Below are 27,608 nucleotides of genomic sequence, written 5' to 3'. Positions count from 1 at the left end.
AGCTACCTGTTAGTACAGAAAGATAACTAAGAGCTGGTTTATTCAAAATGAAGGATGGATTCTATCCCATGCTCCAATTGCAAACAAGTCAAGAAAGGAATGAATAAAAGTCATTCTTCCAGAAAATATAATTGAATTATTTATAGAGCCAAGAAAAATGAAATGTTTGAGTTTTCTAGTAATTAAAAATGAAAAAAACAACATTCTCACCTCTCAATTTGTGAATATCACTTTCATTCTCAATTTGATAAAGATAAAAAAGATGATATTAAAAGCTTCCAAGAGTGAAACAAACAAGCCAGAGGAGTAATTGGGAAAGCTCATAGAAAAGCAATTGAGCAGGATGTGTCAAAAGTCTTCAACTTTTAATATTTTAACACAAGACATAATTACTTTATGATTCAATATTTAAGGAAAGACTACCAATTATAGAAAAAGTAATTATTCCTGAATATCTTTAGTACAATGTCATTTATAATAGAAACATACACAAATAATGCATAATGGCATATAGCTTAGTATTAGGTAATTAAGCCATGGTAAGCTTTATTTGATGTGCTTTACATTATGTTTGTAAAGTTTCTCAAAATGTAGACTATGCTCAGTTTGTAGTATCTGGAAATACAGAAAACTGTGTCTAAAAGAAATATAAACATGTGACACACACATAGAGAGCCAAAGCAAACAGATGTATGAAGACTAGGAGAAAATATACCCAAATGTGTATATTTAGTTGTTTTTGAATGGTAGAAATTTAACATGAACACATAAAATTCACCCTAAAGCTAGGGCTCAGTAGTAGGGCATCAACATAGGATAAGTAAAGTCCTGGGTTCCATTATAAGCACGACACACACACAACATCAGTCCCCCAATCTCTCAGTAGTTATGATACCATGTGAACAATTTCATTTACTAGACTATTAGCAAGATGTTTTTACATAAATAAAACTTTTATAAATGTATACATTTTAGAGATCTAAATCAATCATTGAGAATCACATAATTATAAAACTTCTCTATAAATCACAGCCTACCTTCCTTTACATTAGCCTTCCATATTTTCAGGAAAAGGGAAGCAAGTACACTGAAAGCAATTTTTCCCAAAGGTCAACTGAATATCAATTTAAATTAAAATACATTCAACTACTTGCTATTTTATGAAATTTACTTCAGTGAAGGAATGGAGAAAGAGATACATATTGTTTTTTCAAGGCCAGGAAGTCATTTCCCTTAATTGCTTTTTGTTTAAAACCACCAATGTGTCTTTATTAGATTACACTGTAAACTTTGGAATCTAATAGCACTATCTACATTGTGCTTTCTAAACTGATGAATATAATGTATTGTTCACTAGTTAAGGGATTGAACTGGGCTCAGGGTCTGACAGAAATGTCTCAATATTCACATGAAAGCTGTGACTAGGAAAATATTTACTGTATGTTAAATATAACATGTAATATGAGAGCTAGGGACATGGCTTGGCTTGCAGAGAGCCTGGGTTTGGTTTCCATCTTCCACATAACAACTCACAACCATGGCTCTAATTCCACTTCTGGGAGATCTGTTGCCCTCTTCTGGTCTCAGAAGATACCAGGGTCATCATTTGTGGTGTACATATATACTTGCAGATAAAATACTCATACATTGTATAAAATTAAAAATTAAAAAACCAAAATGTAAATGTTTATTCATGTAAATATATGCATTCTGTGCACTTCTAGGCATACACTTAAATATACATGCAATTATGAACATTTTTAACCCTGGTCTTCATGTGAATGTTGAGGTATTCTATTTATTTTGTAAATATAAATACATATATATGGAATCTGCACAAATAGACATAAAATATTATTCACCATAAATATGTTGCTGGGAATAATAATTTTTAGTAATGATTATGTTTTACCTTCATTGGTGTCATGGATGTCAATTATGAATGGAAAACTAAAGTGTGTCCAATTTTCTATTTACTTTGCATTTCATTCCTGGAAATTTACCTTGCTTCACATTATTTCCCAGAGCATGATCCAGCAAATAAGCACCTCAAACAATAGGTGGATAAACAGTGCTTTGATGAATGGGTTTACCTCTGCCAATGTGTGATCTTATTTGGATTTTGGGCTTAACTACACAATGGAGGTTTAAATTTGATTATTAGGTCAAGACTCAAGATGTCCCAAAGTCAGATTTAAAAGGATGGGAGAGGTGTGGTTTGGCATGGTTCATGGGTACTGTGTCTCTACTTAGCTTTTAGAAAGCTAAGTAAGGTCAGAAAAGGGTCAACCACAGGGCAATATCCTGCCTGAGGAAGCCAAGATGCCTAAGAGTCTTGCCTAGTGAGACTCCCTCAGCCCCAGCCATCTAAGGAAAACATACAGGAGAAGCAGACAATCCAGTAATCCAGGCACCTCTACCCACTTTTTGGAAGGCAGCTGATACAAATTACTTTCTAAATATACCTGCAACTGCAAGGTATCTAGTAAACCATTGCAGATCACAGTTTAATCTTATGACAATGACCTTCAAAAGTTTAAATAGAAAGTTTTCAAATGACCTTGAAATTCATCCTAGGCACATACCCAATATAAATGAAAATATGTCTATTCAATGTGTACAAATGTTCATGGCAACACTGTAATAGCCAGAAAGTAGAAAGATCTTGGGTGTGCATTGACTAATGAATAAAGAAATTATGGGTTAGTCATACTATAGAATATCATTCATCCTTAAGTGGACTAAAGTATTGATACACACTGAAACATGGATTAACTTTGAAAACATTTCACTAAAGTGAAAGAAGCCAGGCACGAAAGACTATGTAGTGAATGTTTCCATCCATATGAAATTCCCAGCATAAGCAAATCTATTGAGACAGAAAATAAGTTAGCTATTAGAGATGGGGGTAGAAGTGATGGGTAAGAAGTAAGAGGTTGAGGAAATGACTTCTAATATTTTTGTTACCTTCTGAGAGACAAAAATATTTAAAAAATTCACATTGGTTGCAATCATCACACAGTGCTATGAAACATGTTTAAACACCAATTAATTTCATGTTTTAGATGAGTAAATTGTATGGCTAACTTCAACAAAACTATTATTGAAAAATAGGAAGATGAAATTTTGGAACTTAATATAGTTGATTATTATTGTTATAATTGATTTTTCAGGTTATCCAATGATTTATTTTTTTGATTTGGCATTGGTTATTATTTTGTTTAAATGATTGCAGGTTTCAGACTGGCTCAGAACTTACTGTGTAGTATTGAACTCTCTATCCTTGCTCAGCTCCCTGAGTGCTGGGCTTATAGAGCATCCCTAATATCCAACCATGTGAAGATTTTAATAAAAGATGTGATGGCAGGTTTTGATGCCCTATTCTTAATTACCTCAATATACATTTTTATAGGCAACCTCTACTTCCTGGGGTCACTGTAACTTACTCTTTGAGAGCTTTCTTGGTGGCTATACATACTGCTGAACCCACTGAATCTGGAGCTCCTCAGTACCTCAGTGGGGATAACTAAAGAGTCTCCCCAGAGCTCCAGGCTTGAAATCACACCTGTTGTACAGTCATTCCATGCTTCATTTCTTATTATTACTGTTGGATTCAGTTCACCAATAAGGTTCTCAGATCCTTCTCAGGGTGTGCTTCTAGGAGAAACCAAACCAAGATTTGTGTTCCTCTTTTTTTCTCTTCTCAAATAATATTCGCAACTTCCCTTACCAAAGAAGTATGAAATGATAGTTCATCAAGTCTCTAAAGGAATAGTTCTGTAGTTTGGGGTATAACCAAATCAGAGAGGAAGATAGAGAAAGAGAGAAAGAAAGAAAGAGAAAGAAAGAAAGAAAGAAAGAGAGAGAGAGAGAGAAAGAGAGAGAGAAAGAAAGAGAGAGAGAAAGAAAGAGAGAGAGACTGAAGTTAGGCTTTGCTGGTTTGGGTTAACAACACTGAGCACCCCTAAATCATCAGAAGAACTGAAATACAGCTTTCTTAGATGACTGAGTCTACTAATTAGCCTTCATGAGAAATGTGGTGGCCTTGGTACCAGGACCTCTGGAGCTACTGTCTATCCTCGAGGGTCCTTACCAGAAAATTCTGGGATCTCAGCCCTAGCAGTTCCCAGCATAGTGTTATGAGTGAGCAACTGCAACACCCCAACCGAAACACCATGGATGGCTTCAAGGAAACAGAGTAGGGACTGGAGGTGACAGATGCAGCCAAGGGTTAATGCATAGAGAACCCTCTATACCCTTTAGGGTTTAGTATCATATTTTCTAATGTATATCATCTTCTTAGTACACAATATAAATTACTTCCTTGATCTACAACTTTTTGGGCTAAATGCATTTCACAACTGAATTTCAGGTTTGAGAGACAATGTAGTACACAGATACCTACTATAAAATAGTCTTAGCAAGAACTGAGACAGCCATTATGCTATTGCACTCTTAAATCTTACATAAACAAGACACATCAATTCTGGTCAGGTTTTGCTGAACACTTTAAATGTTTAGAGCTCTGTGGGTTTGAGAAATACAGATAAGGTGTGTCTTCTATTATGGTATCTTGGATCCATAACTGCCATCAACTGCTGAGGATGTCATTGTTTTTAAAAATGGGACAAAAGGACTGAGGAAAGTGAGGATATTTCTTTGATTATAAATATAATCTTCTTAGCCCCCTTGGTGGTTGCAAAACAACTGTAAACTAGAAGACACTCTTTAATCTTTAGTAACTCTACTATATTAAAGTAACTCAGAAAAGAAAGCACAAAAAATGTTCAAATGTAATTCAAAGACCAAAGCGAAAAAGTCTCACAATGTATCTCAGTGACAGAGTGTTTATCTAACCTGCATAGACTCTGGGTTACATGTCCAGCACTGCAAGAAATAAAAGATTCAATGAACCAACTGATACTTGTAACCTGCTATGCACCAGGCACTGTACTGCCCTTGCCCCTGAAAATTGTAATAGAGAAGACAAAATAGTATGTATGGAACAAGGTGTCATGGAAAAGCAGGACTTTGGGGGCACAATATAATTTGCACAGGACTGTCAGATAAAGAAACTCCCAAAATGGACTTTAATTGAGAAGGATGATCAAAAGGTATCTGAGTTTGATTTGAGAGAGAATAAAGGTAGAAAAGAGTTCTATGTAGGAGAACAGCTGTATTATTCAAGGACTTGAGGTGAATGGAATAATTTCAGAGCCAAAGAATAAGAAAAGTGTAGATGGTTACATGCTACCTTGTTAATGTGAGCTGCTGAGGTGGGTTGGGAAGGGGTAAGGACCAACAGGTGAAATAATTAGATTCATATCTGAATAATTTTGTTTGTTTCTCTTCTGAAAAGAATAGGGTTCCATAACTTAAACAGGGTTTCTTTTGTTTGCTCATTTTACTATTAAAAACAGATTGTTCTTATTCAGTGTAATAATGTACTAGATGGAAGAACCTTGAAGACAATGAGCTAAGTGAAAACAGCCGAACACAAAGGCACAGATACTGTATAATTCTACTCATAATGAGGACCAAGTATAGACAGATTCAGAGATCAAATGTAGAATAATGGTTGTAAATGGCTGTTTGGAGGAAGTAATAAGAAGTTTGTGTTTAATAGGTCGACTTTCTGTTTGGGAAGATGAAAGAGTTCTGGAGATGGATGGTGGTGGTTTATACAAATGTGAGGCCACTGTACTGTATACTTTGATGGTCCATCAATGAGAAGACTCTGGGGGGAGCACAGCGACATGTAGCAGAATCTCTAGATCCAAAAATGACATGAGAGAGAGAGAGAGAGAGAGAGAGAGAGAGAGAGAGAGAGAGAGAGAGAGAGAGGGAAGTTGACAGGTTTAAAGTATACTGTGAAATTAAAAGTGCTCTTTAGAACTAACAGAAGCTAACAGAAGAAGACAAGAACATAGCTAGAATAATTGTCTGAGTTAGTACCAAAACAGACCTTGAAACAAGGGATTAAGAAGAACTGATGAATTTGAAAGGTGGCCTCTAGAAGCTCTAATAACGGCCTGCGGATGAGAAACAAAGGAAAATAGCCACAAAGGAGGTAGTATCGCGCTTGTTGCTACTGTGTGCAAGCCCGAAGATAGTGTTAAACAAGTTATTCTGTGTAAGAGATGAGGACACTAGGTTTAGATGTTTTAGATGGCACCTAGGGCCACATGTGTGCTAGGCAAGTATTCTATTACTGTGCTATATCTGTAGTCTGGCACACTGTGTTGCTTATACATGCAATCACGTCAGTCATAAGCTGACAGCTGCCCCTGGGGGCATCAAGCCCATCTGCTGGCCTACTTTGAGTATGGCTAAGAGAGGTTCCAGCAGGCACAAACACCAGATCCAAAGAGCCAGAATCTGTATTTCAGTGTATGCAAATGAGAGATCAGCTCTCCCCAGAGCTGTGACAGCTATGATATTAACTAAAAAGCAAGGTTCTTGCCTTGGAAACTGGCCTGGAGGTAATTCCTGATGCCTAAACAGGAAATTCTAGCAGCAAAGCAAGTAGAAATGAGCAAGCCAAGAAAGCTAGCTGGCAAAGCAGATGAAAGGATATCTAGGTATTACAGAAGAAAGCAGGAAACTATTATCTTTATGATCTTTTCCCAGTGAGCAGTGAACATGGAGAATAAGAAGCTGGAAGTTTTTTCTTAGACTGTGGGAACCAGTTTAGAAAACAATATTAGTTAAATAATAGTTTATATGGTCCACACCGTCCTATATTGTGCGGGCCACAGGCCTTACACAACAAAGATAGAGAAACCAATATTCAGCTCGACAATTGTGTGAGCTAAATAGATGTTCCCAATCTGTGTTTTCACCCTGTATGTTTTTCTGACTTTCCACAATTCATTTATGAATTATTTTTACAAAACATATACCACCATCTAGCAAAAATGTATTTGTTAGGGGAGAGAAATTAATATTGCTTTTCTTATGTACACAGAGACTATATGCGATTAAGGTCCTTTAAAAATACCATGCAGACATCAGTGTCACTACATCCTGCACATGTATCTTATTTATTCTTTACATGAAGCTGTGATTATTTTTAGAAGCTAGCTTAAGTAAACTCTCACTTTAAAAATTACCTGCAAATATCATTTTTCAATGCCATCCACTTTATTTCAATGCCATCCACTTTATTTTTAAAATGTTTTAAAAAAGTGCTCTTATTTTGTGTATAAAGTACACTAATGTGAAAACTGGTCTAAAGTCTGAGTCATTACTTTTTTCAGATCCTAAGAAAAGGTATTTAAGCATCTGTAAGCACACATCTATTCACTGGAAATTTAAAAATCACAAGTGCTTTTCATTTTATAGACTAGTTTTAAATTTCCTCTCAAATAATCTTAAGCCTACAAGCCCATTTCAAAGGAATTCAGGTTTAGGGAAGGAAGCAAGATTTAAGAGATATCTGTGGCTGAAATATATCCTCCAAAGAGCACAATGAGAGACAAAATGGAGGGCTTGGCAGTGTTAGTAGCCTTTCATTATTTTCTCCTCAGAAACTAAGACAAAGGAACAAAGAAAGCACAGAGTCCAAGGGAATTTTCTGTCTGCAGACAAAATGCTTTGGCCTGACTTACGTACCTGGCATCACAATAGTTTTGTGCTTTCCTTTGTTTCTCAGACATGTTCAACAGAAGTTCAATATAGCTATAGCCGGTTAGCAAGCTGGTTTATCTCCACCCAGCTCAGTTTCCCCTTGAACACATTTTCCATGAAATCAGAGAGAAGGGAATGAGGGGAGAAAAATGGAACACAGGCAGTTCGTCAATTAAGACCACATGATCTCCACCAGCTGCTGACTGCTCCTGTGTGCAGCCACTTTCTCATACCACAAAGGCCACTTCTGTGATAATCTGTCTATCTCCATCTGAGGCTGCGAATATCACCCCATGGTAAATAAAAAAAAAATTAAAAGCTGGCAGAGGACAGAGAACTTGGATTCCCAAACCAAAGTGATTTTTGGCCTCCTGTCTTTGTCCAGATGTACGATTCTTCATGAAACCAAGAAGAGTCTTCTATTTGAAAAGAACATTTTGGTGCATGCACCAATGATAACAGGCACAAGAAACACAATTTCACATGATTGTGTGTGTGTGTGTGTGTGTGTGTGTGTGTGTGTGTGTGTGTATGTGTGTGTATGTTATGCTGGAACTGTTTCCTGATTGTTCATTCCTAGCATCTATCATGAAGATGACATTCAGCTAATGTTTTCTAATTAAAGAACAATGACAGATAAACAGAGAGAACAGCATATTGCTACCCAAGGGTTGAGTGTAGAATAAATTGAAGAGTCTGAACCATAGGATTGAAAAGTACTCTGCAATTTCCTTTTTTTCACACCTCCATAAACAATGTAAGCAATGTCTGAATTTTTGTTTTCAATCTGAGATCAGAATCTTCGAATTGCTAGACAGTATAATGCTAATAGTCTAGTTCCAGGATGTTGCATTTGGTGGGGCATGAAAAAGATTGGTTCTCTCTCTCTCTCTCTCTCTCTCTCTCTCTCTCTCTCTCTCTCTCTCTCTCTCTCTCTCTCTCTCAAGTACACATGCATGCATACACAGTTTGTTGAACCAAGTGCTCTTTCTAACGGACTTTAAATAATGGTGATTTTTTTTTCTAATCATCTTCAAACTTGTAGGTAAAGTCCTCGTCTCTCAGCTGTTCCATACTTCAGAGTTCTGAGTACTTTGCTTTGGGTCCTTTCTCCATCTTACTGTTCATCATTTACACAGTGTCACCATTGGAGGAGTTATCCTTCCCAGTGACTATGGGCACTTGAAATACACACTACTATTTAGAAAATTACCAAACAAAAGAGGATGATTGCTGTATTTTTGAATCTAACAGCAGTCATCCGTGAACATATAACTGGTTAGTCTTTTCCTCTGCTCAGCTGTAAAACCAATAGCTAATTTATTTATTTATTTATTTATTTATTTATTTATTTATTTATTTATTTGGTTTTTCGAGACAGGGTTTCTCTGTGTAGCTTTGTGCCTTTTCCTGGAACTCACTTGGTAGCCCAGGCTGGCCTCGAACTCACAAAGATCCGCCTGCCTCTGCCTCCCGAGTGCTGGGATTAAAGGCGTGCGCCACCACCGCCCGGCTAGCTAATTTATTTTTAAAGATACTGTTCTTCTGGTTCTTAAATTATTTGTTGAATCAAACAGAGATCTGTGTCTTGGTCTCAGTGCATGCTGTCTCAAAATGTTACAATACAGGGCTGAGGGTGTAGCTCAGTGGTAGAAAATATATGAGGTCCTGGGTTCAATCCCAAGCACTAGCCCACCGTCTGCCTGCCAATGTTACAATCATTTTCAAAAATTAAATTTAAAAAGTTATCTGTGGGAACCATACAACACAGTCATGATTTTCCATACTTCTAGTTTCCTTGCTCAAATCCCTCAAAGATAAACATGCTTCAACCAAAGACCTGCAATCTGTTAGTCTTGCCATTTGAACCAGCTACCTCTCTAATAGCCTCACTTTCTTCCTTCTCATTATACCATCCATTTTATAATCAGTACCTTCAGTTCCCATGGGAATTCTGATAGGATGCTACATAAAAATGGTGGTAGGATAAGGGAAAGAAATATATATGCACCAACAGTACTATTTCCCGGGAACCAAGATCATAGTTAGGCCCAATATCATGGTCCATGATACATGGACAGACCTTGATCTTATGTATCCAGTCTTCACAAATGATGATTGTATGATTCATTATTTGTTTCTTAACTTCACTACCATAGATTTCTCTAATAAGTGAAGAAACCCATATTTGTATCATTTCCAAGTCAAAGGGCCTGAATCTCTACTTTAAAACAGCTCACAAAATGCTGAGCGAAGTAGAATCTCGGAAACACATTTGAGCTGGTATAGGGACCAGCATCCACATTTCATCTTACTCTGGGAATTCTAAGGGGTCAAAGAGAGGTCACCTGGAAAGAAAGGAGCTATGTATTATCCCCGGGACCTATAATCTTCTTTCACTCATGATAGAAAAGGCTTTATCATTTAATGGCCTCTAACTTCAAACTGGCTGAATCTGCTTCACGATAAGACTATCTCATGACATATAGATCAAGAATGCTTCTCAATCATTATCTGCCTAGATTAGGGCCCTGGGCAAACAGCTTCAGAGAGAGGTTTGTATATAGAAGCCTTACAAAGACTCATCATGTACAAAGATGGGAGGCATTTTGCTGAGAGACGTATTCAACTGAGACATAATCACAACAGGGAAATCAGAGAGCAGCTCTGTACTTGAGATGACCCTTCAGAGTCCCCTCGATTGAGACAAGGAGTCTAGTCCTTTATACCACCACACTGGTTGTAGGATGCCTTAACTTATGCAAGAGTCCATTTCCTCCAGCCAAGGGCAATTTCCAGAGAAATTTTCAAATGTGGGCCAGTAGCAGCTGACATTCTCAGCCCGTTCTGTATGGATCTTTGACAGCACGCTACAGCATCCATTACACTGTCATATTAAAAGTCAAAGAATAAACTAAAATTCCAATATTCTAAACATATTAACTGTAGATTTACATTTTAGCTACTTAAAGGTATATATAAGAGAGTAATATTTGAATAAGCTGAGGAGCTCTTCAATAAATATTGACAATTTTTCCTCCAGTGTCTCTGAGGCCTTAAAGTAAAGAGGCCATTCTTCCCCGCCAATGTCTCTTCTAAACTACATAACCATGTCTTTCTCAACTCACTATCCTTCATGGACTTCCCTGTGTCTTTGCCTCCCTCTGCTTAGTGTACATCACAAAGGTATTGCCCATCCATATCTCCTTACACTAGCTCAATGCTTGGTAAAACTGCACTCAGTAGAGGTTTGTTGAGTAAACAAAGTAATCAAACAATGAACAAATGGGCAAGCTTATTTTTGTCCCCCACAGAAACAACACCATAGGAAAACACATTTGATGAAATGAGAACAACTCATTTTAATGCACACCTTTATGTGAGCTTATCATTGGTGCCTAGCACAGCATAAAAGGGTCATTTCTCAGTCCACTGTGTCTCACATCTCTCTTAAGTACACTAAAATCTATCATAGGATACAAATGTAAGCTGGAGAAGAAATTAAAATGTAACCATGAAACAGCTGTTTGATCAGCTGTTACAATAGACTGTGGATAAAGCTGTATTTCCATCTTATCTAGATGTGTAAAAATAATTACTCACAGAAAATGATTGCTTATAAGGCTATTTTCTTTTCTATAACAAAACATATCAGTTAATTAATGATGGCAGACTTCTAGAAGAACAGAATAAATTGTATCCAATATTTTAAAAAATTGTAAAAATATATTTTCATAGTAAGACATTGTAGACATAAGGTATTAACTGAACATTTATAGACAGAAAAATTCACTAAAATTTGAAAAAAAAACCCAATCTGTTTATGACTTCCACTATCAACAATTTCAATGCATTACAGTTCTGAACTGATGAAGAATCATGGGTTTCTTTGTGCTGCACCACAAATAGGGAGAATGTTGGCTCCCTTTTTAATTGACTAAGAAGCTTATGACTAAAGTAAATTGGTGAAATTTGCCTGGAGTGGGAATTTTGAAATACTAAAAAATACTAAAAGAACTGAAAGGATTCCCAAAATTTATTTCTGAGAATTTCCTAAAGAAATAGAATTATGCACAATTTGTATATATGATAGCTTTGTCTAAATGAGAAGAAAATTGGAAAAAACCCATTAGTGTTCAATAGATGGTGCATTAAATAAGTTATAATACAATAATATGAAATATTCTTATAAAGTTATCAAGATCATATGGAATCCCAGAATTCAGAGTTGGGAAGGTAGGAAAACCTCAAATTTGAGGCCATCTTGGACTACCTAATGAGCTCAAGTCCAGCCTAGGCTAAGTGAGTTCCAGGTAACCCTAGGCTGTATAGTAAGGTCCAGTATCAACAAAAACAAACAAATATAAAAAAAACTAGCATCTGAGGACAGAACATGTAAGATGTAGATAAGCCAATGTAAATGTCTATGGAGTTCTCTCCTTGTGAAAGATTTAAGAAAAGAGAAGAAAGCAAGTCTGCTGGAGCATTGGGGCTGGGTAGGAGAAGCATTCAAGCCAGATGGGGTCCCAGCACTGAGAGTGGAAGTGGACAGGAGCGCCCATGCCTAACATAGAAGCTAAGCTATCTCTCATTGACAACTTCAATTAGAAAAAATGTTTCAAAGGAAAAATTAGTTTTCTCCGACAGACTCTCACTGGGTATGTTAACCCCATGCCCAGCAGTAGATAGCCAACAGAAAATGAAATAAATGGTATTTTTGGAGATAACAGTTTTGGTCATACTGTTTTGTTTGGGCATTTCTTTTCATCATACTGGTCTTTTGCTTGTATATTATGGTTTCCAGTTTTGTGTCTTTATGAGTTTTGTTTGTACGTGCCTCTGTGTGTGTGTGTGTGTGTGTGTGTGTGTGTGTGTGTGTCTGTGTGTTATTTTGGATTTGTTTTGTTTTGTTTGTGTTATGGTAGTTTGTTTTATATTTTATTTTTTATTTTCTGTTTGTTTCCTCTAAAGAGAGAGAAAGAAGGCATGGAGTTTGATGCGTGGGGAGGTAGGGAAGATGTGGGAAGAAAAGGGGGAGGGGAAATTATAATCAGTATATTTTTTATTATATGAATTTTCAATAAGAATAAATAAATAATAAAAAGATATATAAGCATTCATAACATGTTATTAGTTTTAAAATGGATAATAATGAGTATATAATAAATAGTTTCCATGAAGAACATATGTAATTGAAATAGTAAGAGTAGGTAGTTTTATGAGATTTAATTATACCTGATTTTCATTTCCTTCTTGCCATTTTCTGTAAATTTACAGATTTTTCAATAAAAATGTATTATTTCTATAGTTTCTATTATTAAAAATATTCCAAGCTCTCTAAAAATGTTTGTTAAAGTATAAATCACAATGAAGGGATGCCTACAGCTTTCATTTATTTAAGTGGCATTGTTTCTTCAGACTTCTGAGGGTATTCTGGATATTCATTAAATTGGCTGTTGATATTTCATTTCACCCTTTTGTTAAATGACTAAGAATCTTCTCAACAGTTTGCTGCTGTAATGTAGAAAACTGGGAACAGCCGATAGAAGTGTGATAAAATTAAAAACAAAATGCCATTTAAGATAGAAACACAACTGAGAGCCTAGGAGGAAAAAAAAAAAAAAAACAGCCTCACCTCCAAATGATGAAGCCATGACTCAACATTTAATATGAAAGAATTGTTAGAAATGTTGGACAGATTAATGAAAAGGAGTGAGGGTGTTGTGAATAGGAGTAAAGAAAACTAAGAACTGTCAGCACACCTTTGTCTTTGTGCAATTCTGGGAAATGCTGCTGATGAACAAGCCAGAACTTAATAATGATGGGAGAAAAAATTGACACAAGACCAAGGGCTTAAACATTGAACACTGCAGATGCCATTTACACTGTGTGTGGTAAGATGACTAATATTTGGTAAGTTGCATTCATGTAACAGTTGAAAGAAAGAACCACTCCACAAAGTGTCCTGTGACCTACACACACATGCCATGTCACTAATACCCACTCACCCATACATTACACACACACACACACACACACACACACACACCCACACACACACCATGCTACTAATAAATAAATAAAAGTGAAAAAATAAACAAAAATTTATTAAAATGAATAAAATATTTTATGAAAATAAAAAGCATTTAGAAAAATAGATAAATTTGGTGTTCTTAGGCTGGGGATGTAGCTCTGCAGCAGAATACTTTTTTAGTAAGTTTAAGAACTTAGGTTTCATCCCTAACACAACACAAAATGAAACAAGTGTGTGTCGTGGGGGGGGGAGAGGTGGTTTTACCTAATAGGGAAAAAATCTCAAGATGCTTTTATATTCAGAAATCACTAAAAAACATTATCTCAAAGGAAGTTTATCACTTGGGTGTTCAAAATTAAGAAAGAATTTTACCCCTTTACACTCCTCTTGTAGTATAAGTTAGTTTTATGTAGAACCTAGTGAGCTCTTGACAGAATGGAAAGTCAGGGCTGGAGAGATAACTCATCAGTTAAGAACATTTGCTGCTCTTGCAGAGGTCCAAGGTTCAATTCCCAGCACCCACATGGCAGCTCACAACAATCTGTAACTCCAGTTCTAGGAAATCCAATACCCTCTTCTGGGATCTGTGGATATCAGGCACATACATGATGCACATGTATACATGTAAGTAAACATTCATCCACATAAAATAAAAGTAAATAAACCCTTAAAAAAGAAAAATGGGATGCCACACATATAACCAGAACAAATCTCCAAAGCATTCTGATGAGGGACAATACCACCAGTTCTTTAGGTCCACAGTGCATCTAAACAGAGACTCTCCCTCTGACATGCATTTTGGACCTAGCAAAATATTTAATCATTCAAGTTTTCACAGTTCCTTCAGTGAAGTATTACCCAGTGACTTGTAAAAACAGAAAAGTCAATATTTACTGATGGACCAGCTCCCACTTACAGAGAAAGATCCTTAAACTGAGCAAGTACTGGCTTTTCCAAGTTGCATATTTAGAAAATCAGTTGAGATTTGAAGTCAAGTCTCAAGCTATTCTAACCCTTGGGCTTCACATCTAGGTTAGCCCTCATCTTTTGGGAGGTACATGGTTAGCTCCATTCTTCCACAGGTTCTCAACTACAGAGATTACCTTCTCTATGTTCAGAGCCTGGGAGGACCCATAATCCTCTCCAAGGAATTCTATTGGTTTAACTCAACTTCTGGGGGCTATGGAAGATTAGAAATGGTAAGACAAATCATAGCATGTCCCTGCTTTTGACCAGTTCATAATCAGGTGAAGATTCATAACTCCTTAATCAGATCTTTGTCTTTTGAGACATTGTCTCATGTACCCTAGGCTGGCCTGAAACTCACTGTGTGACTGAGAGTGATTTTGAACTTCTGGTTCTTATGTTGCCATGTCCTGAGCACTGAGAATACAAGGCTTTAATTAACATGGTTGGTTAATGCAGTACTGTGGATGGAACTGGGGGCATTGTTCATGATAGCTAAGCACTCTACTGACTGCGCTTCAACCCCATTCCTGAACAGATAATCTAAATAAAGCATAGTAGAAGAGATACATTAATAAAGACAGACATGGGACACTGCCAAAATTATAAGTATCATGTCCATCAAACCTAAAGCTGAAGGTGAAGTTCTGAGTGGTCTGTGCGTAGGGTCATATGCAACTGTATACATTTCATTCATCCTGGGTCCTGGCTAGCACCTACCACTCACTTTGATCTTGTCACCTGTAATGATTTAATACCACCAATTTTACATACTCTTTCAGTTGGAGACATTCTAATTTAAGGCATATCAATCACTATATATGTGAATTTGGATATTAATAGGAATGAATGTATGAATTTACTAAATTTGGGTGGTAACACATCATTTATCACTATTGATATCTGGAGACAATACTATCAACAACGGAATGTCATTATATGGACTTTACTGTGTCAGCACTACTGGAGGCTAACATCTTGGAGAAATAATCTAGAAACTAAAGTATCTCTTCAAGTTCACCAGATAAATCAGAGTCAGAGTCCAATTACATGTTTTATTTTGTCAAAAATATGGAAATTGTTAGAACTGAGTTCCTCAGTTATATGCTGTGGTATTTAAAAAAATTAATTGTGTGCAGATCACACAATTAAAGTAATTAAGTAATTAGGGTAATTACCCTATTAAAATCTTCTGAGAATTTGTGTACTTGCAACCATGTGAGTGAATAAATGATACCAGAGTAGAGTTAATTATTATCATTTTACAGCTGGACATGGTGACACACACCTGTAATCCCAGTGTCCAGGAAGGTGAGACCAGAGCATCTCAAGATTAAGAACAGCCTGAGCATCAGAGTGAGACAATGTGTCCAACAAAATTATTGTTGTAAAGAAACGGCTGCACTGGACAAAGGTTAAAGGACTGAACTTTGTTTCTCTGGTAATGATGTGTTCACAGAGAGTAGAACTGCAACAGAAGACAGGGGCAATCCTAACAATATCTGCAGGCATCAAATCAAGCGTAAGTCTTCATATAGCACTATATTTTGAGTTTATAGTATTGGACATATTTATGTTTTAGATATGTCTTTCAAAGTGAGTTTAAACTTTTTCTTTAAATTCAATCACTAGCTTCATATACCATCTGTATATGTGAGCAAAATAAGCAGCACTTGCAAGCTTGCAAACAGAATTCCCCTTTATAATAGTCCTTGCTCTCTCTCTCTCTCTCTCTCTCTCTCTCTCTCTCTCTCTCTCTCTCTCTGTGTGTGTGTGTGTGTGTGTGTGTGTGTGTAGACACAAGCTAATACTGCAAGCCAATTTCTTGATCTACTACTGAGTAAGTGGTCACCTTGTGAACCTGATTAACAAGAATAGTCAACATCTATTGTGTACTTTGCAGATGCTAAGCCCCTTTCCAAGCACCTAACATACATTTTCTCTTTATTCTTCTCAACTACTTTATGTAATAGATAATATAGATATTATTATTCTCCCCACTTTCCAGATGAGAAAATGAAGGCAGTGGAAGATTAACTGTTTTACCAAAGGTAGCAAAGCTTGGTAGATAGGACCAGGCAAGATACAATGTTTGAACTTGCTGCCACTGCTGCTGCCCCTGTATGGCAGGGAGCCCAGACTTCATTGCCCAGCTTGTGGGGGAGAATGTTTCAGTCATTGTCAAAGGCTCAGTTGTATCTTTAGCCCACTCTGGTGACTTCTGAAGATGTACAAAGACCAGAAACTATGTCTCTAGTGATATGTGGTTCTGCCTACATAGCCCACTAACAGGCTCCTCCTACCAATACACCCTAGGTGTAAGGAGGTATTGTCATTAGAGTTCTAATGAAGCTGCCATGAAAAGCCAAGCATTTAGACAATGCTCAATACACCATGTCTTTTTACTGTTATTAAATAAGAGTATTGAATGGATAACACTGTTTGTTCTTAATGTATTTACCTTTTATTATAATGAAGACAGGGGTCAAGGGGTCACAATAAGAACTACGTCAGAGTTAGAACATCGGCCTGGCTGGGGCAATGCTGAAGGCTTCTAGGGCCTCTCAATTTTCTCCAGATGAGGAACCAGTGAGCTCCTCCAGCCCCCTGAGGGGAGGTTGAAGGATGGGCTATGGCAGGATAAAGCTGGAAGTGGGCAGGTCTCTACCAATGCTTGAATTTATGCACACATTCTGTTGGTACCTCCTACGTGTGTCACTTCAGAAAAATGACTGGCTCCTGAAAAGGAAGTACTTATTACATTTAGAAGTGCCTGTTTCTGCTCTCAGGGGCTGGCGATTACATGAAGAGAAATAACCAAGGCACAGAAAGATAAGCAGTGCATGACCTCACTCATATTTGGAAGCCAAACTGCTGATGTCACAGAAGAGAGTAAAATGGTGATCACTAGGGCCTGGGAAGGGTCAGAGTAAAGTCATACAGTCAGACAGTAGGTAGCAGAACACAGTCATATACAAGGTGAGTTAGAATGTTCTATAGCATTATAAGTGAGCTATAGAATACAGTAGTTTTTAAAACTGTTTTATTTTGAAGTTCCGAGGATTGTATTCAAGGCCCTGTGCATGTTGGGAAATCACTCAACTACTGAGCTACAACCCACAGCCACAATTTATTATATATTTTGCTAAGTGCTAAAAGAGATAATCAAAGGCTCCAATGCAAAGCAATACATATTTATTTATTTATTTATTGGTTTTTTGAGATAGGGTTTCTCTGTGTAGCTTTGGAGCCTGTCCTGGGACTCGCTCTATAGACCAGGCTGGCCTCGAACTCACAGATATCCGCCTGGCTCTGTCTCCCGAGTTCTGCGATTAAAAGTGTGCGCCACCACCGCCCGGCTAGCAATACATAGTTTAAAGAAAAATGAAATGCTAGTTACTCTGATTTGATTACGTGTGTGTGTGTGTGTGTGTGTGTGTGTGTGTGAAGTTATCAGGTAATATTTCCTAAATATGTACAGGTGTTACATGTCAATTAACTTTAAAAAAAGATAATTCTGGTTTATATGAGATACATTAGGTACAGTGGTCTCACTAACAGAAGCTACTTTATAATCCATTTATCTTTCTTGTGAAGAGAGCATCTAGAAGTCTCCAAACAAAAAGCAATGATCAGAAAGTGGGGACAAAAATTATCCCAATTTGATTATAACATATTATCCACATCTATTGAAATATCACACTGTGCCCCATAAATATGTTCAGTTATCACATGTAAGTGAAAAATTTTTGAATAAGGTGATAAAAATATTAAGTACCCTGATTTGATCATTACAGACTGCATAAATTTAAAAGATTATCATGTAGCACACCATATATTTGTAAGACTAAAATTGCAATCAAAATTAAAAATACATATGTAAAAGAACAAACTTGTTTTTGAACATCACTATTTGCATTGCATATAGTGGTAATAATTTTTACAGAACAAAGACGAGGGCTCTATTTTGTAATAATTACATGTTGAACTGCTTTTAAAAATACATTTTAACTGAAATAGAATGACATCACTTCCCCCTTCCTTTCCTCCCTCCAGCTCCTTCTAGCTGCCTTCCCTCAGATGAGTATATAACATAGAATTCAGTGGTTTTTAGAAAAATGAAAAAGAAAAAGGTTCTCTGTCCCAAAAATTAAAGCAAAGCAAATCAAAAACCTTCTTTCTAAACCTCTGAAAAATTGGTAAAGAAAAAAAGAAAGAAAGAAAAAAAAGGCGTTGTGACTCACAATAGTAACTGGAAAGGCAATGTGTGTTCTTGTGACATCTGCATACAGCATAAAGCATACCTGATCCCATTCTTTCTCTCACAGCCCCTTCCTTCCTCCTTTCCCCTAATTGGACCCTTTTGACTCTTGGTTGCTTTTAAAACTAGGGCAATGGAGGGTAGGGGATGGAGGATGAGAACAAAAGGGAACAGGATGGTAGACCTGGAACAGGGATGGAGTGGGAGAGCAATGAAAGAGATACTGTTACAGAGGGAGACATCATGGGGATAGAGAGAAACCGGTTGCTAGGGAAGTTCCCAGGAATCCACAAGGATGACCCCAGTTTGGACTCCTAGCGAGAGTGAAGAGGGTTCCTGAGCTGGCTTACCCCAGTAATCTGACTGGTGAATACCCTGTCATCATAGAGCCTTTCTCCAGACGCAGAGATCCACAGCCAAACACCAGGCCAAGCTCTGGGAGTTCAGTCGAAGAGAGGGAAGAGGTATTCTATGAGCAGGGGCATCAAGGTCATTATGGAGAAACCTAGAGAGATGACCAAACCAAACTAGTGGGAACTCATGAAACAGCTGTGGAGCCTGCATGAGACTAGACTAGGCCCTCTGCATAGCGAGACAGTTGTTTAGCATGATCTGCTTAAGGGGCCCCCTGGCAGTAGGATCAGAATCCATCCCTGGTGCATGAACAGGCTTTTGGAGCCCACTTCTATGATGGGACACCTCACACAGCCTTGAGGCAGGGGAGGGGCTTGTACCTGCCTCTACTAAATGTACCTCCCCATGGGTGGCCTTACTTTCTTGCAGTAGGGAATGGAAGGTGGGTTGGGAGGGGGAAGCTGGAGGGGTGGGAGGAGGGAGGAGGGGGATCTTTGGTATGTAAAACAAATAAAAGAATTTCTGTTAATTAAAAAATAAACTAGTCTTTCTCCTGCTTTGTTTTTCATGGAAGCAATCTATTCCTTCCCCACTTACTGGCGATTAATTTCCTAGTACACATTCTGAATAAGTTCTAATTTATTTATTTATTTATTTATTTTTTTTGGTTTTTTCGAGACAGGGTTTCTCTGTGTAGCTTTGCGCCTTTCCTGGAACTCGCTTTGGAGACCAGGCTGGCCTCGAACTCACAGAGATCCGCCTGCCTCTGCCTCCCGAGTGCTGGGATTAAAGGCGTGCGCCACCAACGCCCGGCTTCTAATTTATTTTTTAATTTTTGTTCATTTTTATCAATTTATAAGCCTTCTAGTGAAAAAATGTGGAAGCAAGTGATGAGAAGGTCATGCAAAATCACTTAGGTGAGTGCAGGAAATAGGGCTCACATGTGGTTTGTACAACATCGATCTATGCTTACTGAATATTGCCATGGCCTTTTTGTTTTTCCTTGGCTGGGATATACAAATTTCCAAGCACATTATGAAATTATAGATATTTTTGAACATTTTGGCTTAAGGAGAATTTAGCCATTTTTTTTCTTTTCATTAAAGAAGAAGAGGTGGCTTGGCTGTTAATCCCAAAGGCATCTCTACCCACAGTGTCCCTGAACCCATGATCTCTATGAATGATACTCCCTATCCAAGCTAGTCCCACCAGGAAGTAGCCAGCTCACTCTCCTAACCATGTAGATCACTCACCCTCCATATGTTGGATTTATAAGGCTGGTTCATGCTCCTCCAAGGATCTCAAGCATGTGCTTCCTGCTTCTCCTTTCCCAAGCCTAGCAAAATCTTTTTCTTTTCTGTCTTGAGTTGCTCTTTCTTAGCTTTTAATTTGATGACTGAGTAGGATCTACTCCAGACTTGCAAGATATTTCCCATGGCTGCAGCAACCCAAACATTAAAATTGAAGCTGTTGTGCTGCCTGCCAGCTCCAAGTGGGAGATTGATTCAGTTTGCCCCGCCAAATTTCGGGAAATGGATGAGCTGCTCCATCCATGGTAAGGAATCACCTATAATCAGACATTTCTAAAGAGGTTTCCTCAATCGCATATTAAAAAATTTTAAGCATCAAAGAGAAAGTTACATATTAACTAGCTATACCCTCAGTGTGCCTCTCTGTTTATCCTAAAGGAAGTGATTAAAATTTGCTGACAGCTTTAAAACTTATCAGGGAATTATCAGATTGCCCCAAGTTTAATCATTAGCAAAGTGTGAAAAACAGAGTGGAATTTGGAAACTGTGAAATATAAACCACTGTGTCAACCACCTCCAGAGTCTAAAATTGTATAGTCTCCACTTGGCTTGGGTCATTTTTTCCATGGCAGTGACTTTAACTCTCTGTCATGTACATCTGTGGCACCAATTTCCTCCTCCAGTTTCCAGCTACTAGATTTCTGTTTCTAAGTGTATTGCTATTACCTCCCTCTTCAGCTGTCCTGACTTTCCTCCCAAAGCCGGCCTCTCTGTCCCTTTCAGTTCCTTTTATGCCAGCACTTTCTCCACGTTCCCAGTCATCTCACACAGATCTTTTGGGAATTAAAAATGATCACATTCGTGCACTATAGAAGAAGATACAAACATAAAAGGCTCTCCACAATTCATCTCATGCTCTTTAAAAAAAAACGCTTGGAAATTTTATTTAAAATCAATTTTTCTGTGTACCTAGACTTAACGTTGGAATTATGGGCTTGCGGGTCAAGACCACAACTGACCTTTTTAGTTTTGTTTCTGTCAGACCTCTCCCCATTCTTTACACTGAAATTCTTTCCTTAAAAGGTTTTAATTTTTAATTTTTGAAATTAAAATATAATTACATCATTTCCCCCTTCCCTTTTCTCCCTCGTATCCTCCCATATCCCTTCCTGATCCCTTTTCAAATCCTTGCCCCTCTCTCTCTATATATATAATATGTACACACATATATGTATATACATATACATTCAAATGCATAAATATATAAACACAACTTGCTCAGTTTGTTTGTTCAGGCCTGTCCAATTGGTAGTGGGTAACCCATTTGGGGGCTCTTCCCTGGGGAAGGCTATTTTCTCCCACTATGAGCATTCCTTAGTTGCTTATATTTTTTTTGTCAAGGGATGGGACCCCATGAGATTTTTTCCCCTTCCATGTTAGCATGTCTATTGGTGTTGTAGTTGTTCAGGTCTTGATTAGGCAGCTTTGTTGTTGAGGAATCATGGCTGAAGCTTCCCAGGAGACACAACCTTACAGCAGATTTCCAGGCTCTTCAGCTCTTATAATCTTCCTGCCTTCTCTGAAATTCTGTTTTCTGAACATGCTACTAGGTCCTTTCACATGTAGGATCATATGCAAGTTATCCTTTACTTTAAAATGCTGCTATCATCTAGTCTACTGATGAATTTATTTTCATTCTTTAAAGCCCAGTTCATTCCTCTTGTTTGGGAAGTTTTCACAGATTCTCTCAATATTATATATATATATATATAGAGAGAGGGGGGGGGCATGGATTTGAAAAGGGATCAGGAAGGGATATGGGAGGATTCGAGGGAGAAAAGGGAAGGGGGAAATGACGTAATTATATTTTAATTTCAAAAATTAAAAATTAAAACCTCTTAAGGAAAGAATTTCAGTGTAAAGAATGGGGAGAGGTCTGACAGAAACAAAACTAAAAAGGTCAGTTGTGGTCTTGACCCGCAAGCCCATAATTCCAATGTTAAGTCTGGGTACACAGCAAAATTGATTTTAAATAAAATTTCCAAGCGTTTTTTTTTAAAGAGCATAAGATGAATTGTGGAGAGCCTTTTATGTTTGTATCTTCTTCTATAGTGCACGAATGTGATCATTTTTAATTCCTAAAAGATCTGCACTCACCTAAGTGATTTTGCGTGACTTTCTCTAGAATTTTGTGTGTCTACCAAAGCACTTGCCACAGGTCATTTTTATTAATTGTTCATGGCTGTCTTTCACATTTACTTGTGAGGCTCTGGGATCAACAAACTCAGATTAACTCCCTTTGTGTGAGATGAGAGTAAATGTTTATTAAATGAAAGAACAGACTCCTTTTTTTCACAGACATCAGCTCCCTCATGTGTGTGTTTGTATGTGTGTGTACATCTGTATGTGTGGTATGCATGTATCTGCGTGTGGTTGTGTGTGTACGTATATGTATGTGTGATTATACATGTACCCCCCACCCGTGTGTGTGTGTGTGTGTGTGTGTGTGTGTGTGTGTGTGTGTGTGTGTGTGTAAGCCAGAGGTCAACATTTAGGTGCTGTCTGTGGATTTTTTTTTTTTTAAGATAGGGTTTCTCACTGGCCTGGGCTTACAAATATGTACCTTCATATCTAGCTGTTCTGTATAGATTTTATAAATATTTTAAAGACTTTTTTTTTTTTACTTTATGTGTGTGAGTACTTGCCTGCATATATGTCTACCATGTGCATACCTGAAGCCCACAGACCAGAAGTTTCTGGATCCCTAAAACTGAACTTATAGACTGTTGTGATTGGATATATGGGTACTGGGACTAGAACCTGTGTTCTCTGCAAAGGCAATCTCTCCAGCTCCATCTACTGTTTTTTTTAATTGCTAAATTTTGCCGTGTGTGCACGCGCGCACGCGCGCGCGTGTGTGTGTGTGTGTGTGTGTGTGTGTGTATGTGTGTGTGTGTGTGTGTGTGTGTGCAATTTTCTGACCATTCTCTCACCACCATCCTTTCTTATCTCCCTCTTATTCTTATCAATCACCACCTTATTGGTTCATTGATACCAGTCCCTTTCACGACTTTGATTTTATTTTGTGATGCGTATCTGTGACCAGTGGATTTGAACTACCTACTGGAGCCTGGTGGGGTCATCAGCGAGCACTTAGCTGAAGTTAATGGTTTTACCTCTCCCTGAATCTATCAATAGCAAATAGTACAGCAGTGAGCCCCATGAACCTCTCCTCCATCCATACCTGACTGTTGACGGGCCCATTCTTCGGCAAACTCAGCGCATGAACTTGCAGCTGCTGTGTCTTCTGCAGTAGATAACATTGCACAGACCTCATGCCTGTCCCCAGCTCTCACCTTCTGGTCAGGTGTAGTTTACATGGGTTCTGGGGAGGGGATGGAACTCTGTCCTCACGCTTGTGCAGCAAATACTACACTGATTGAGCTGGCTTCCCAGTCTGTCTTTTCAAAACCACTATGTAACTCATAAATAAAAATGATACAGAACTAGAGATGTAACTCAGTGGTAGAGCATTTAATTAAACTGTTTGAGGTCTGTGTTCCATCCCCAGCACAGCAAAGGTACATATTTCTGGAGTACTAGGTGATGTTTTGATACAGTTTTGCACAGTGTAGCACTCAAGTGAGAATAAACATTCCTATCTGCTCAAACATTCATTATTTTTGTGATGAAAATATTAATAATTCTTCTTTCTAGTTCTTGTTTTAATACATGGTGCATTTTTTTTTTGGTCTCTACAGTTACCCTACTGCAACACATACCACAAGAAATCATGTCTCCTTGGATTGTTCTTTTGATCTCTCAAGTCCCTTCTCAGAGTGATAGATCGTTTGTTGTTGTTTAAGAAAGGGTCATGTTGCAGGAGGCTGGCCTTGAACTTTCAGTCCTCCTATCCTCCTGCTTCATCCTTCCATCACACAGAATCTGAATGTGTGCTACCATGTGCAGCTGTCTTCCATTTTGACTCCTTCAGTGGCCTGGCTGCCATATTTTAGATGTTTCAAGACCAGAGCTCACCTTTTTTCCTTGCCCTTCGCAATCGGCTTGTAATCTGACTATGATCGGCAGCTGTTATCTGCAAATAGCAGATCTAGCAATTGGGTAAGTCTAGGCCTTGAACCCCTTGCTTTCATCAGAGCAATCTCCATTCCACACAAAATTCCAGACTAAGGAAAAAATTTTCATCATCCCTTTGTTTTCGATCAGAGTTAATGCAGAGGTTCATCAAGGTTTGTGAAAATAGTTAAACCTTTATCCCTTTCTACTGTGTAAGTCTAACATGAATAATTTCAGGGAGTTTGAAGGTTTGCAGCATAGAGACTGGGGATGTAGCTCAACAGAAGAGACCTTGCATGGTATGGTAAAGCTGTGGGTTCTGCTCTGCACTAAAAATGTAAACATACTGTTCTTTTGGTTTTTTGTTTGCTTGAGTTTTGAGACAGGGATTTTCTGTGTATGTAGCTCTGACTGTCCTGGAACTTGCTCTGCAGACCAGGCCTCGAACTCAGAGATCTGCTTGCCTCTGCTCTTTAGTTCTGAGATTAAAGGTATGCATCACTACCACCCAAACATACTGTTGAAGGTTTGGAGCATCAATCAGGAAGGCCAAAGCAATGGGGAAGAACTAGAAAGCCTCCCAGGGCATTTTTTCAAGTAAAGGATTGTAGTTAGTGGCCTGGGAAGAGAAGGTTCAGTTTCCCACAAGCTAGAGTGTTGAGCAAGACTGTCTGGAGCAGTAACATTTTCTATGGCACCTAGGTGGGAAAGGCTTTGAAGTCCAAGTTTCTCTTGGAGAGAAGACACTAAAAGCATTGCTGTGAAAGCTGAATGTGTGCCCACTCTTGCCACATCAGCACATTGTGCTCACACACCAATGCATCTGCAGTTCTAGGCTGCTTGCCTGCTATGGGTAAGTTCAACATGGCTGGCTATATAGACCATTCTGTTCTGACCCAACGGTGAGGAGGGCTGCCATGAAAACACAGCCAAGATCAGCACCCAACATCTAATGCTTGTGGTCTCTCTCTGGTTCCCAGAGTCAGGTCACCCTGTCCAATGCTCATGACAGGAAGAAAGCTCCTGCTCCGTGTGGTCATTTAAGATCAAATAAAGGCAAATCTTTAAACAATTTGTCTACAGATTTTGATAGCGCAGTCATTACTGTTCCAATAACAAGATCCTCTGGGAACCTAAGTATGGGTTAAACTGCCCATGATGAGAACCTTGCTTATTCTCACTGGCCCTATATCATGGAGTCTTCCTGGCCTTTCTTAGAGAGCCCCATTCCGCATAGCCTCCCCCATTGCCATCTCTGACTTCTGTGCTTCTTGTCCTTTCTGGGTCCACAGTCTCCCTATGGATGGACAGTCTTTGTCCCCATTCTTATGAAATATGGGCTGGACTTGAGCCTAGTAGCAGCTTGGTAATCCTACTCAAGGAGAGAATGCTAGGTTTGGTAGGGCTAAAAGAAGCATTTGCCAAGAAGACACTGTTGGCTCTGTTGGATTCATGGCAATCAGGGGACCACAGAGATTTAGGGAAGTCTGAAAAATGCTTGGCAACAGGATCTAACCCCTTTTCTTTTTCAAGACCACTTGCTCAATGACAAGATAATAACACGTTGCTTGTCTTTTCTGAGTAAGTAACATGTCTAGGTCTGGAACCAATTTCTGACCTTTGAGGGTATCACAACACCCACAAGTGTCTCCAGCTTTCTAGTCCCCTTTCCCCTCAGTTGTCAAATTCCAGCAAGCCTAGCAGCATTCTTGGTGGAAAAGTTCAAAGTCTAACACCAAACCCTCAGCATGCTTCCAGTCTCCCACTTGTGGCTAGAGACTCATTAAATCCATTCCCCAAGGACAACACAGCCAGACAGTAGCTCAATTCCACCTATAGGTCCAGCCTCAGGTACACCAACAGTTGGGATTCTGGGGTCAGCCCCCGCCCCTTTGCCTTGCTGGCCTCCCTTGAGCCAGCCACTTGTCTGAGAACATAGTAGGAGTTCACAGCGGCGACTGACCTGAGATGCCGCCCCCCACCACGATCACATCGCATTTGTTGCTCATGGTGCTCGCCAGGTTCCGGGCTGCCCACGTCGGCTGCTAGAGTGTCAGGACCTCTGCCTGCGGCTGCGCTGCGCACTGTCCCCTCACACTAGCGCCAGGGCAGAAGGGCTTTAAGCTGGCTGGGTGCCTGGACTCTGAGCCCCGCCCGCCTGCGGACGCGCAAGCCTGGTGGAGCTCTAGTCTCCGCCCCTTGCCAGACAGCCCAGGCTTGAGGAGGGACGACAATTCTGCTGAGATGGTGACCTGGAGCCTTAAAGTCCTTCCTCTGAGTCAACACCCCGTTGCCTTCTGCAAATGTTTTCCAGTCAGCCTCGTGATTGCTCTATGCAACTGAGGGACTGGAATGTCTTCTGATCAGGGTGAAGAATCAAAGATTGAGAGCCTTTCAAGTGCCAGGCACTGTGTTAAATTCATTGTGCAAGATTCCCGTTTAAATTCACAATGACCCATTTCACACAAGAAGAAAACAAAGTACTAAGTAATATTCTAGAAAGAAAAATAGTGTATTAAAATATCACCTCGGAGGGCTCAAGAGATGGCTCTAACAAAGGACTCGTGTTCAATACCCAGCACCCACAGCCATCTGTAATCCTGGTCCCAGGGGATCCCGCACCCTCTTCTGGTCTCCAGTGGTCATCAGGCATGCACGATGTATTCATACATGCAAGCAAAACACCCATATACATACAAAAATTAAAATCACATCGTACCCCATAGATATGTTTGATTAATATATGCCCACTTCCAGTAATAACAATAAAAGGAAGAGTCCAAGGCTCATCTTACTGACCAAATAGAATTATTACCAGCCCTAGCCATCTCCATTTCAATCATCTGCTCTGTCCGCCCCCCACACTGTGCCACTGTTTAGTTAACTGCAAAAAGCTGCTCTAACATTTGATGAGGCACATAGCATAAAGACACTATTTTTTTCCCTACTTTTACAAGGCATAGAAAAAGTCATCTGCAGGAGGTCAGGGGAAGCGTAGGTCAGTGGTAAAGCCCTTGCCTATTATCAGAAAAGTCCT

General features: G+C 38.8%; 1 protein-coding gene across 1 annotated transcript in view; it reads right to left on the bottom strand.

Moving 5' to 3' along the window:
* Positions 1-26,703, bottom strand: part of Maob (monoamine oxidase B) — a 105,549-nt gene extending 78,846 nt beyond the window's left edge. The window contains exon 1 of the mRNA XM_028875898.1: positions 26,535-26,703. Coding sequence (XP_028731731.1) covers positions 26,535-26,580 — 46 coding nt within the window. The 5' untranslated portion in view covers positions 26,581-26,703. The remainder of the gene's footprint in view (positions 1-26,534) is intronic.
* Between the last annotated feature and the right edge of the window lie 905 nt (positions 26,704-27,608).

The sequence above is a fragment of the Peromyscus leucopus genome, chromosome X, assembly GCF_004664715.2.
Source record: "Peromyscus leucopus breed LL Stock chromosome X, UCI_PerLeu_2.1, whole genome shotgun sequence".
In the NCBI taxonomy this organism is placed as follows: Eukaryota; Metazoa; Chordata; class Mammalia; order Rodentia; family Cricetidae; genus Peromyscus; species Peromyscus leucopus.
Note: the sequence above shows the minus strand (reverse complement) of the source record. Positions and strands in the feature narration are given on the sequence as shown.